At 35.2% G+C, this 12512-nt stretch overlaps 1 protein-coding gene across 1 annotated transcript in view; it reads right to left on the reverse strand.

Annotated features, from left to right (window-relative positions):
- LOC101435536 (protein zyg-11 homolog B) overlaps positions 1–12512 on the reverse strand; it is a 308603-nt gene that overhangs the window by 222147 nt on the left and 73944 nt on the right. The window contains exon 3 of the mRNA XM_058303573.2: positions 5575–6329. Within this exon, the coding sequence (XP_058159556.1) occupies positions 5575–6329 (755 nt within the window). The remainder of the gene's footprint in view (positions 1–5574; positions 6330–12512) is intronic.

Raw genomic sequence — 12512 nt, forward strand, 5'->3', positions numbered from 1 at the left:
ACTGTTAAAATGATAAGTTATTTTCAGTATATTTTACCACAAAAACAAACATTTTTAAAAAAACAGTACATAAGAGGTGGGAAGAATATATTGGAACTTCTATTTTTTTCATCAGAAGATTAGGAAATTAATCCTTACTAATATTTAATATATAGATGAAAATGTCATCTCTATGTAGTCAGTTATAGATGATATCCTAATTCCAATGCCCTTACTTATGCCTTTGCCTACAACACACTGCAGTTTGTGTGTGCCCTGGAAAGTGTATTTAGGATTATATTATCACTTTGAAATATCTCTACAAAGAAACAATGAACCAAAGATAATATTAGTAATATAATAAATATAAATAGCAGAATTTCTTCTTTTACACATAAAAACAATAATGTTATCATTTATCATAAGTCAGCCATAAAAAATCAAAGTAAGCAAGACCATATGAAATACGGATTTACATTCATCACAATCAATGATAAACCTCACCCTAATATATATATTGTGCCTTGGTATATTAGCCAAAGATTGCATGAAGCCATCAAAATTAGTAAGACCGTTAAAAACATCATTTCATCTATCTCATACTTTTGTATTTTATGTATATGTCTTATACATCTACATATATAATTCATAAATAGATAAATGTATATAACAGATAACGTGAATGTAAGCTCAAACTTTTTACTAGAAGTGATACAAGTATATCTTCAAATAGTTTAGAAAGCACTAATTTCTAGAATTATTTTATTTGCCAAATGTTTGCCTTCTCTGTTCCTCATTTACTTTATCATTTTATAATTAGAGAGTAAGTAGCACAGTGGCTAGAATACATGCTTAATAAATGTGATAAATGTATAAATAATATCTTCCCTCGTATTTTGTGACCGAGATGAAAAGATAAGAGGCTAGTCTCTTCTGTAACTTTCAGAAGTTACAAAAACTTTGAAAGGCCACATGTAATAAAAGAGATTGTAAAAGGGAAAACATTTAACAATAACCTTGGTCATATTTCATTTATCAACATTTGGTTGGTTTTGACAAATTTATAAATTTTTTTTATAAATACAATCTCATTACCTCTTATTACAAAATTAAAGAACTTTCCTAACTGGAATGTTAATACTCTAAACAATTTCATTGCCTATGTCTTTTAAATTTAGTGACCAATACTTCTTTAGCCACTAATAAATCCTCAAATCAAGCAAGTCTGGCTTCTCAAACTACATGCATCTTCAGTTCAATGAATTTCACCTTATACCAAAATACAAATTTATGTATGTACTAGTTTTTTACAATTATAATTTACTCATTCTTATTGGTTGCTGTAGCTGGTTGGTGAATAAATTGACAAAATTAAAGGGCTAATACAGAAAACAGTAAATTTGTGCAACTTAGATACCCAGAAAAGTATTATTTTAATCAATTTATTTTTTAAATAAATTTTTATTGTGCTAACATATATATATACCATAAAATTTATCACTTCATCCATTTCTAAGTGTACAATTCAGTGACATTAATTACATTTACAATGTTGTGCTGTAGGTACTAGTTTTTACAAATGGGTTAAAATAGAGAAACTGTCCCTAATTCTAAAACTTATACTTTAAAGAAAAATTTTCTTACAGCACTATGTACATAACTTTTATAGCATCTTTCAGGCTGCATTAAGTTATTTGTAAATTTGTCTGTCTCCTCTCCAGTAGACTAAAATTCTTCAAGTGCTGGGGTGCTAATGTAAAAAAAGTAGTTAGTAAATGTCTTTGAAATGGACTAACTCCTCTACTTAAAAAAACTTTATTTTAATGTCACTGCATATTGAGTAATACAGCTTAATACGGAGACTACGTTCAGGGGGAAATCTAGGCTAGAGATAGAAATTTAAGAGTCATTGGCATATGAGGATAGGACTGAGGCATGGAACATTCCAACATTTAGAGTTTTGGGAAGATGAGTAAGGACCTGTAAAGGAAATTGAGTCTGATTAGCCAGAAAGTAGAAAAATAACAAGACAAGTATGATATCCTGCAAGTTGGGTTAAAAAATTTTTTTCAAGGAGATCAATGGCTCAAATGTCACTTTAGATCAAGTAAGATGAGGACCAAACTAAACATTGGGTTTAGCACATTTCCAATGATTCCCAGGAGGGGGGAGTCACAGCTTGGCAGGCAATCCAAAAGTCTGGGAATGAGGTGGCCAAAAAAAGTAAGCATCTTAATTGTGGAGAAATGGAGGGTTCAGGATGAATAGAAGAGAAAAATTGGATGGGGAAACAGTGAAGACAAAGTTAGAAATTCTATGGTAAAAAAACCATTTGTGGTGGGACAAGAAATTGAGTAGAGAGGACAGAATCAAGAGACAGTGAGGTATAACATAGAGGACACATTTTTGGACCTCAAACAGTTTAAGAATACAAGGACAGGCTCTAATACCAGCTGGATGTGACCCTTAAGAAAGCCATTCCCTGTCACTGAGGACAGTAGTACTTTCCTCAGAGAGTTAAGGAACCAAATTAAGTAATGCATATGAAAGTGCACTAAGCAAACTGATCGTTCTTATAATTCCCATCCAGATATCATACAAGACCTTATAAATAAAATTGGGGACTCACACTGTTCTCTACTTCTTGGATTCTTCAATGTGGTCTAAAAAACTAGACATGAAAAGCTAAAAAGCCAATCTAAATTCATTTAAAGCATCACAATACTGAGACAATTACTTCAAAAAAGCTTTTTATGAACTTTACTAAATTGGACAATCCTATAAAAGGAGATGTTGCATCTTAGCTCTCTTCCCTTAACCTGACCTGTTATTCTTATCAGCAGTCAAAGCAATTAATTTTAAAAGACCACTAATTTTTGCAAATATTTTAAAAAAGGGAAAAGTTCAAATAATCTCTATGTTTAAAAATTATTTTTAAATAGTGATTCTTCACTTTGGTGGCACATTGCAATCACCTAAGAAGCTTTAAAAAATACCGATGTCTGCATCCCACCTCCCTGTGATTCTGATTTATTTATTTCTCTCCCTTTCCCCCCACCCCCAGGTTGTCTGCTCTCTGTGTCCATTTGCTGCATGTTCTTCTGTGACCGCTTCTATCCTTGTCGGTGGCACCGGAAATCTGTGTTTCTTTTTGTTGCGTCATCTTGTTGTGTCAGCTCTCTGTGTATGCGGCGCCATTCCTGGGCAGGCTGCACTTTCTTTCACGCTGGGCAGCTCTCTTTACCGGGCGTGCTCCTTGCGCGTGGGGCTCCCCTACACGGGGGACACCCCTGCATGGCAGGGCACTCCTTGCGTGCATCAGCACTGCGCATGGGCCAGCTCCACAGAGGTCAAGGAGGCCCAGGGTTTGAACCGCAGACCTCCCATGTGATAGGTGGATGTCCTATCCATTGGGCCAAGTCTGCTTCCTGTGATTCTGATTTAATTGTTCTAAGGTGTGGCCTGGGCATCGAGAGTGCCAAAAGCTCCCCAGGTGATTTTAATTGTAGCATAAGGTTGAGAATCACAGCTTTCACGTTTACATATTATGTAGTAGAAACTATATAATAATAGCAAATAAAGTATTTCTTAGTAAAGGATTTCGAAGTAAAGATAGTTCCATTTGTGAAATCAAACCTATTTCATGGAGGCATTGTGTAATACAAATGCCCTGCAAGCTTCAATTTCAAAAACTCAGGTTAATTCATTCTAGGATCTTTTGGTAGAAAAGGAATCAGCAAAAATCTTAGTACATTGGAATCACAACTATTACAGGGTCTTTACCCTGGGATTATTTAGCTTAATGTATCAGGTCACATTCCTTTTACCCCTTAGGATGCAGCTCAAGCTAATCTCTTTGGGAACCCTTCCTCAATCCCCAGCTCATAGTGATTTCTTTCCACTTCATTTTTACAATTCTTTACTATCTGACCTGTTATAAGGTCTTGCCGTCTGGATCTGGCCTACTTCTCTAGCTTCAACTCATTTTCCTGTTAGGCTCTACAGAGAGTGGTTTTCTTTCAGCTGCTTGGATGCACCATGCTCGTTCCTACTACACAGCCTTTCCTATGTATGTTGTTCTCTCTGCGTTGTACTAAGGTACTCACCCTTAAGATCTCCACTCACTTATCAATTACTCAAAGAAGTTTTAAACTAAGTTGAGTCTCACAGTTAAATATTCTCATATATATTACTGTATATCTTCTAGATTTTTAGTACTACATACAGTTTAAAGCATGTTTATATTATATATAAATATACTTGTAAATATCTATTATACACACACACACAAATATACATACATGCAGTATATGATTTTTTAACTCATGTCTCCCCCACTAAATTATAAGCTCCGTAAGGGTTGGGCTCACTGTCAACTCTCCATGACCTATAGGGCCTAGAGCACAGAGACACTGGATAAATATTTACTGAATGAATGAATGAAAAGGAATGGCCCCAAATAATTTTCTATACTATATTAAGAAGTTTGAATTTATAAATAATCCAATAACTGAGATGTTTATAAGGTATTGACAAGTAAAACCCTAACCTTTCTTTCTTTTTGGGGATCAATTTTGGTTGCTCAGAAAAGATACTTAGCTATTTTGGTCACAGTATCCACTTCTAGGCCTTGTCTGACTCTGCTTCAGATGGAAACAAAGGATGCTTGTACACAAGTGCTGTGGATAGTGGGGGGAAATTAGACAGCTGTAGGTTCAAATGTTGGTTCTAACTTGTGATAAATCACATAATTCCTATACACTTATATATTCTCATCTATAAAATGCAAGCAATACCTATCAATATAAATCATCTATGGAATATAGTATGAAAAATCTATGGAATATAGCAGAAAAATAACAGTTCTCCTGTTACAATCCTATCTTTAAAGGTCTGATACAGATACTGTGTTCTACATCAAGCCCCAAATTACCTGGCTAAAGAAATTTTTCCTGTTCTCTTATAACAATTACTACTATACCAATTCTTGGTTTTAAAGTTATTTATGGTCATCTCATCACCACCACTCCTGTCAGACTAGGCTCCTTGGAGGCAGGGCCTGTATCTTTTCATCTTTGTCTCTCAGGCTATACCACGCTCAATTGATGTTTAATTCATTAAGCATGACAAATTTTAAGGAAAGCAAAATTTTACTATTTCTACAGCAGAGATCTCCTCGGGGTACTTGATCTCCAATTAGGGATTAAATTCAACAAGGAGTATTCCTAGTTTCTTGGAAGTGACCCATTAGGAATTAAACATTTAAACGAACTATCATTTGTAGAGGATCTACTAAGTGACTTGAATTTTATATATATTAATATTCAGGAAATTCTGCAAGGTAGGAATGATATTTATTTTACAAACAAGGAAAAAAAATGGAAAGTCAAAGAAGTTACATCAAACCTTGTGCTGGGTCATGAAGTAAATTGGGATTTTAATTAAGACTCTCTGGCTCTAAAGCAAGCACTTTCCATTATACAATGCCCTGGTTCAAGAGCATGTTCCTTATATAATTAGGCATTCATATTAATGGAGTCTTATGCAACTAAGACATTCAACAGTCTGAAAAAATAACACATTTTTAAGACTAACCTTCAAATGTCCTTCGCCTGTGAGGAATTCAGAGTAACCAGCATCAGTGGCCAGCAAACCTACAAATTGCATGCTGGGCCGTTGTTGTATAAAGGCTTCAACAGCTTTATCTGTCACATGCTTTCTCCCAGAAACATCCAAGGAAACAAGGTTGGGTAGGATGTCCTTTTGTTCTAATAAACGAAGAGCTATATCTGATGTAAATTGTTTATCATCTGAAATATCAAGATGATTCAGAAGTTTTAGTTCTCGAACAACATCTAGTATCTGGGTAGTTGTCATTTTTAAACATTTTAAGTGGTGCATGGTTAGAGACTTGAGTCGGTCTTTGCAGGCCAGCAGAGCTGTAATGTCTGTGATCGAGGTGTTAGAAATATCCAGGCTCTCTAATCTTGGCAATGAGGCAACTTCAGCCAAGTCTTCATTGTAAAAGAGAACATTGGTGATGCTCAAAGCTCGAAGGCCAGAGAGCCGGCTAAAGCATCGCTCATAAGGATCTTCGAGGGAGAGTGTTAATGAGTTCAGCACTAGGCACTGAAGATTTTGCTGAATCCATTTGTTACTGCCAAGACCACTGATGATGTCTGTAATAGTGATGTCAGCATTCACACCCGTGGCATCAAGTTCCACTAACTTGTGGTGGCAGAAGGCTTTCCGGAAAGCAACAGCAGAGATCTTTGCCTTGCGAATGCAAGCTCGCTTTAAGCGCATCTGGTTGCCCCTAAAAATACCCACAGTTCCATCATTCAGTAGACCTGAGGAAAAACAAGTAACAAATTAGCTTCAAAAAAGTGTTAAAAATAGTTAAAATTTCCATCATACTTTACATTTACAAAGCATTCCCATGTAACAATATCTCATTTAATATACAAAACAACTCCATGAGGTGAGGAATCTATCTGCAATTTATAAATGACCAAAATAGGACTCAAAAAATTACATGGCTTTCCAAGATCACAAATGAGCAAGTGGGAGAATCGGGCTATGGTAGATATTACTACTGTTCACTGATACCTTGTTCTCATTATTATTGGGGACTTACAAAAAGCCACATTTCCCCCAATATTCTTGGTGTTAGATGGAGTCCTCTGATTAATTCTGGCCAAATAGTTGTAGGCTGAAGTATCTAAGAGCCAGGGCATAATTTTCCTTGCTATCTTCTCCAGGTGAAACAAATGAGGAGACTTTAAGTTCTAGAAAGTACAGCTATATGATGAGGGTAGAGCCTCCATGAGCATGGATCTTGGGGTAACCATGTAGTAGAACCCTTCACAAACTTGCAGTTTATATACCATGAGTGAGATATAAACCTTTGTGTTAAGCAGCTGGATCTTGAGAATTAATTTGCTACCAATGCATTTCTACCCAATCCCTTCTATTCACTATAACTCATTATTATACACACAAATACATATGCACACATACATATTTAACACATATATAATGCCTAAAATTCATTATTAAATCACTACCCAGATCTTAAAACTTATTAGAAGGATTAGAAGTTAGAGCCCTTAGCTATCAGATAAATTCAAATAAAGTAGACACAGTAACTTCTTTAAGTCCCTTATAAATCTACCTACCATACCAATTAATAGTGCCAGAAAAATACTATACTTTGGAGCTGAATCTCAACAGTATCTTATATGAACTAAACAACATTTACTCTGAAAGAAGTTAACAGCCATGACAGTAAAAGGTAGCCTAAGAATGTCTGGGTAAGTTTAAGTAGTTGGGGCCAGTAAATAAATAGTCTGGAGTCAAGAAAAAATTAAATAGCGCTTAAGCTGAGCTATATGAAAGCTGTAGTTCAAACTGCCAACACCACCTTGAAATTACGAAGGTATTTTTTAAAAGGGGTTGGTCTTGGGAGTGTGTGGCTCAAGTGGTGTTGATTGCCTGCTTCTCACATGGGAGGTCCTGGGTTTGGTCCCTGGTGCTTCCTAAAAACAAAAAAACAACAAGCAAACAGATGAAAAAACCAACTCAAGGGAGCCAGTGTGGCTCAGTGGTTGAGCACCGACTTCTTGCTTAAGAGGTTGTAGGTTCAATCCCCAGCCCCAGTACCTAAAAAAATAATAATAATAAATAATAAAATAAAATTTTAAAAATAGGGTTGGTCTCCTCTAGCAAATTTTTGCACACCTATCATTAAACAGTATTAATCAAGAAATATCTTTGCAAAATGAGTCACAGCAGAAAAATGATTATGTATTAAGAACTCCATTACTCCTTGCAAGGATGGTTCAACATAAAAAATTCAATCAATATAATATATTATATTCATAGAAGGAAGGTAAAAACTACATGATCACTTCATTTGATCTATAAAAGGTATCTGACAAAATCCAACACCCTTTCCTGATTAAAAAAAAACACTTAGAAAAGTAGGAATAGAAGGGAACTCCAACATGATGAAGGGCATTTATGGGAAAAAACCATAGCTGACATCATACTCAGTGGTGAGAGAATGACAGCTTTCCCCTAATATCAGGAACAACACAGATGCTCAATTTTACCACTGCTATTCAACAATGTACTGGAAGTTCTAGCCAGAGCAATTAGGCAAAAAAAAAAAAAAAAAGAAATAAAGGACATCAAAATGGAAAGGAAGAAGTAAAACAATCTCAATATTCAGACAACATAATCTTTTATACAGGAAATCCCAATAAATCCACAAAAATGTTACTAGAGCTAATAAATGAATTTGGCAACATTCCAGGGTACAAGATCAACATGGAAAAATCAGGTGTTTCTATACACCAGTAATGAGTAAGCTGAAAAGGAAATTAAGAAAACAATTCCATTTATGACAGCACCTAAAAGAATAAAATACTAGGAATAAATATTACCAAGGAAGTGAAAGACCTACACATTGAAAACTATAAAACATTGCTGAAAGGAATTAAAGAAACCTAAATAAATAGCAAGACAGCACATATTCATGGATTGAAAGACTTAATATTGTTAAGTGATCTATAGATTCAATACAATCCCTATCAAAATCCCAAAAGCCTCACAATACAAAGAGTAAACTCTAAGCTAAACCATGGACTATAGTTAGTCATACAATTATAAAACTGTGCTTTTATCAATTGTAACTAACGTTCCATATCAATGCAAGGTGTTAATAATAGGAAGGTATATAGTAATCCTGTATTTTATGCATGATTGTTCTGTAATCTACAACTTCTCTAATATTAAAAACAAAAAGAGAAAAAAAGAATCCAAAGAAAAGAGAAAGGTACCTGGTGACTTAAAAGTTACACAAAACCCTAATGTAAATTAAGGACTATCATTAATAGAATAATTACAATAATATTCTTTCATCAATTTTAACCAAGTTAACACACTAACACAAACCATTAATAATAGGAAAAACTGTGTGTGAGTGGGGGTATATGGTAACTTAGTGTTTTCTGCAAGTTTTTTCCGTAAACCTATAACTTCTCTAATTAAAAAAACAAAAACAAAAACAAAAATACCAAGAACCTTTTCTGCAGAAACAAAAGAGCTAATCCACAAATTCATGTGTAATTGCAAAGGTCTTACAATAGCCAAAACAATCTTGAGAGAAGAACAAAGTTGGAGGGCTCACACTTCCCAATTTCAAAATGTAATATGAAGCTACAGTAACCGAAACAGAGTGGTTCTGGGAAGCGGATGTGGCTCAAGGAAGTGGGCTCCCATCTACCATATAGGAGTTTCAGTGTTCGATTCCTGGGGCCTCCTGGTAAAGGCAAGCTGGCCTGTACAGTGAGCTGGCCTGAGCAGAGAGCTGGCCCATGCAGAGTGCTGACCTGTGTAGAGTGCTGGCCTGCGCAGAGGGCTGACTCATGCAGCGTGCTGGCCCACACAGGAGTACAGGCCCACATGCAGCAAGATGACACAACAAAAAGAGACACAGAGGAGAGACCATGAGAGTTGCAGCAGACCAGGGAGCTGAGGTGGCACAAGAGATTAAGAGCCTCTCTCCCACTCGGGAAGGTCCCAGGATCAGTTCCCAGTGCTGCCTAAAGAGAAAACAAGCAGACACAGAAGAACACATAGTGAATGGATACAGAAAGCAGAGAGTGAGTGCAAAACAATAGGGGGAGGGGAGGCCAAAATAAATAAATCTGAAAAAAAAAAAACCAGTGTGGTCTGGCATAAGCATATAGACCAATGGAACACAATTGGGACCCAGAAATAAATCAACACATCTATGACCAAACAATCTTTGACAAGAGTGCCAAGTCCAAGCAATAGCTAAAAATAGTCTCTCAATAAATGATGCTGGAACAACTGGAAATCCACATGCAAAGAATAAAGTTAGACTCAGCTACCACTCTCTGTATACAGAAATTAACTCAAAATGGATCAATGGCCTTAATATAAGAGCTAAAACTATAAAACTCTTAGAAAACATAGGGGTAAATCTTCATGACCTTGGATTTGGCAATGGATTCTTAGGTATGACACCTAACTCATGAGCAACAAAAGACAAAAACAGATAGATAGGATTTCACTAAAAAAATTTGTGCAAAAGAAATTATCAAGAAAGTAAAAAGACAACAAATGGAATGGAAGAAAGTATTAGGAAGTCACATAACTGATAAGGGCTTAAAATCCAGAATATGTAAATACCTCTTACAACTCAACAAAAAAAGACAAACAACCTAATTAAAAATTTACATTTCTCCAACAAAGATATACAAGTGGCCAATAAACACAAAAAAGATGCTCAAAATCATTAACCTTTCAAACAAAACTACAATGAGATATCACTTCATACCCACTAAGATGGCTCTTATTTAAAAAAAGGAAAATAACAAGTGTTGGTGAGGATATGGATAAATTGACACACTCCTACACTACTGAAGGGAATGTAAAATGGTGCATCCCCTGGGGAAAACAATTTGGCAATTCCTCAGAAAGTTAAACACACAGAATTACCATATGAACCAGTACTTCCACTATGTCTTTACCCCAAAGAACTGAAAGAAGGGATTCAAATAAATATTTATAAGTCAATATTCATAGCAGCAGTATTATTATTTTTTCTTTTTAAGAGGTACCAGGGATTGAACCCAGACCTTGTACATGGGAAGCAGGCACTCAATCACTTGAGCTACATCCACTCCTAGCATTATTCACAATAGCCAAAAAGCAGAAACAATCCAAGTGCCCATCAACAGAAGAATGGATAAACAAAATGTAATATTTAAGTACACTAGAATATTATTCAGCTATGAAAAGGAATGCTTCATACTATAAAATTAAGGAATCATGAAAATATTATCCTGCATGAAATAAGCCGGACACAAAAGGACATTTAGAATATGTAAATTCATAAAGACAGAAAGCAGAAAAGTGGTCACCAGGAGCTGGAGGAAAAGGGTAATGGGAGTTACTGCTTAATAGGTACAGAGTTTCTGTTTGAGATGATGAAAATGTTCTGAAAATAGACAGTGGTGAAATTTTACACAACACTGTCAGTGTACTTAGTGAACACTAAAAAAAGGACCCCATTTCCTAGAGCTATGCTATCCAATACAGCAGCCATTAGCCACATGCAACTACTGAGCACTTGTTTTGTGACTAGTCTAAATTGAAGTGTGGTGCAAGTATAAAATACACACCAGATTTTGAAGACTTAATACAAAAACAATATATAAAATGTCTCAGTAATTTTTATATTGACTACATGTTAAAATATTAAATTGGATATATTGGGTTAAATAAAATTATTAAAATTATTTTCACTTATTTCTTTGGACTTTTTAAATATTGCAATTAAAAATAATTAAATTACACATTGGATAACATTTGTGACTCTCATTACGTTTCTATTGGACAGTACTGTGCTGTGATAGTCTTTCAACTACCTGAACACTATTTCAGGCAAGTGTGTGTGTATATATATATTTTAAAAGACCAATATATTTTTTTGTTTGTTTTTAATCCTCAATAAATATAAACTAGCAAGCAATGAGAGCACCTTAGTAATCTTGATTGATATTCCATGACCTGTGGATTTTAGTACACAAATATTCAACTAGCAGTAACATAGAACCATGGCATTAAGGGAGCAAATAAACTAAAGCAAAACTACAACATAAGAACAAAATCTAAAGCACTCACAGATAACATGCCAGCTATTTCCAATTATTTCTTTTTATGGTAAGCAAATTAATGAAAGTAATTGAGGGCAGAAACCTCCTCTCTCTTTTATTTTTCATGTCATTCTCCCAAAGGCAGGCTTCACACAAAGATCTTAATTCAAATACTGCTAACTTCAATCAGGTGAAGAAAAAGCTGGCCTTAGTCCTCTAGTTCCGTTCAAAATTCAGGGGAGTAAATTTCATGGTGGGATTCACATTACTAAATGTAGATACAAAGAAGAATGAGATATATATCTACCCTCAAAGAAACCCTAATCCCAAGGCATAATAAAGACACCAACAACCTTAACAAAATGAGATAAATGTTATGTCAGAGCCAAATATCAAGCACCATGGAAGAAAAGAAAAGGAAGCAATTCATCATGACTGAGAAACTGGAAAAGATTTGATGAAATATGTAACCTTTGAGCAGGGCACTGAAAGATGAAGGAAGAGTTCAGAGATGAAAAAGAAGGCGGCAAGGGGTGTTCCAGGAAGAGTATCACAAACAGTATATTGAAGATATGAAAGTACCTCAAATAGTGAGAAAGTGGCAAGTTGTTCTTTATTGCTTACACATAAGAAACAGAGCCATTAAGATGTCTTCCCTGGTGAAGAGAGGAAGGAAAGCATAGGTAAAGATCTAGATGTGAATAAGAACATGGTATCTTTCTGGGGACTTAAATATGCAACTGGGAAAGACATAAAAGTGAGGCTGGGGAGACGAGCTGGGGCTAGATCACAAAAAGGATGTTTAAGTCACGCTAAGGAACTTAAAATGGTATCTTCATATAA

This window comes from Dasypus novemcinctus, chromosome 9 (assembly GCF_030445035.2).
Source record: "Dasypus novemcinctus isolate mDasNov1 chromosome 9, mDasNov1.1.hap2, whole genome shotgun sequence".
Classification (NCBI taxonomy): domain Eukaryota; kingdom Metazoa; phylum Chordata; class Mammalia; order Cingulata; family Dasypodidae; genus Dasypus; species Dasypus novemcinctus.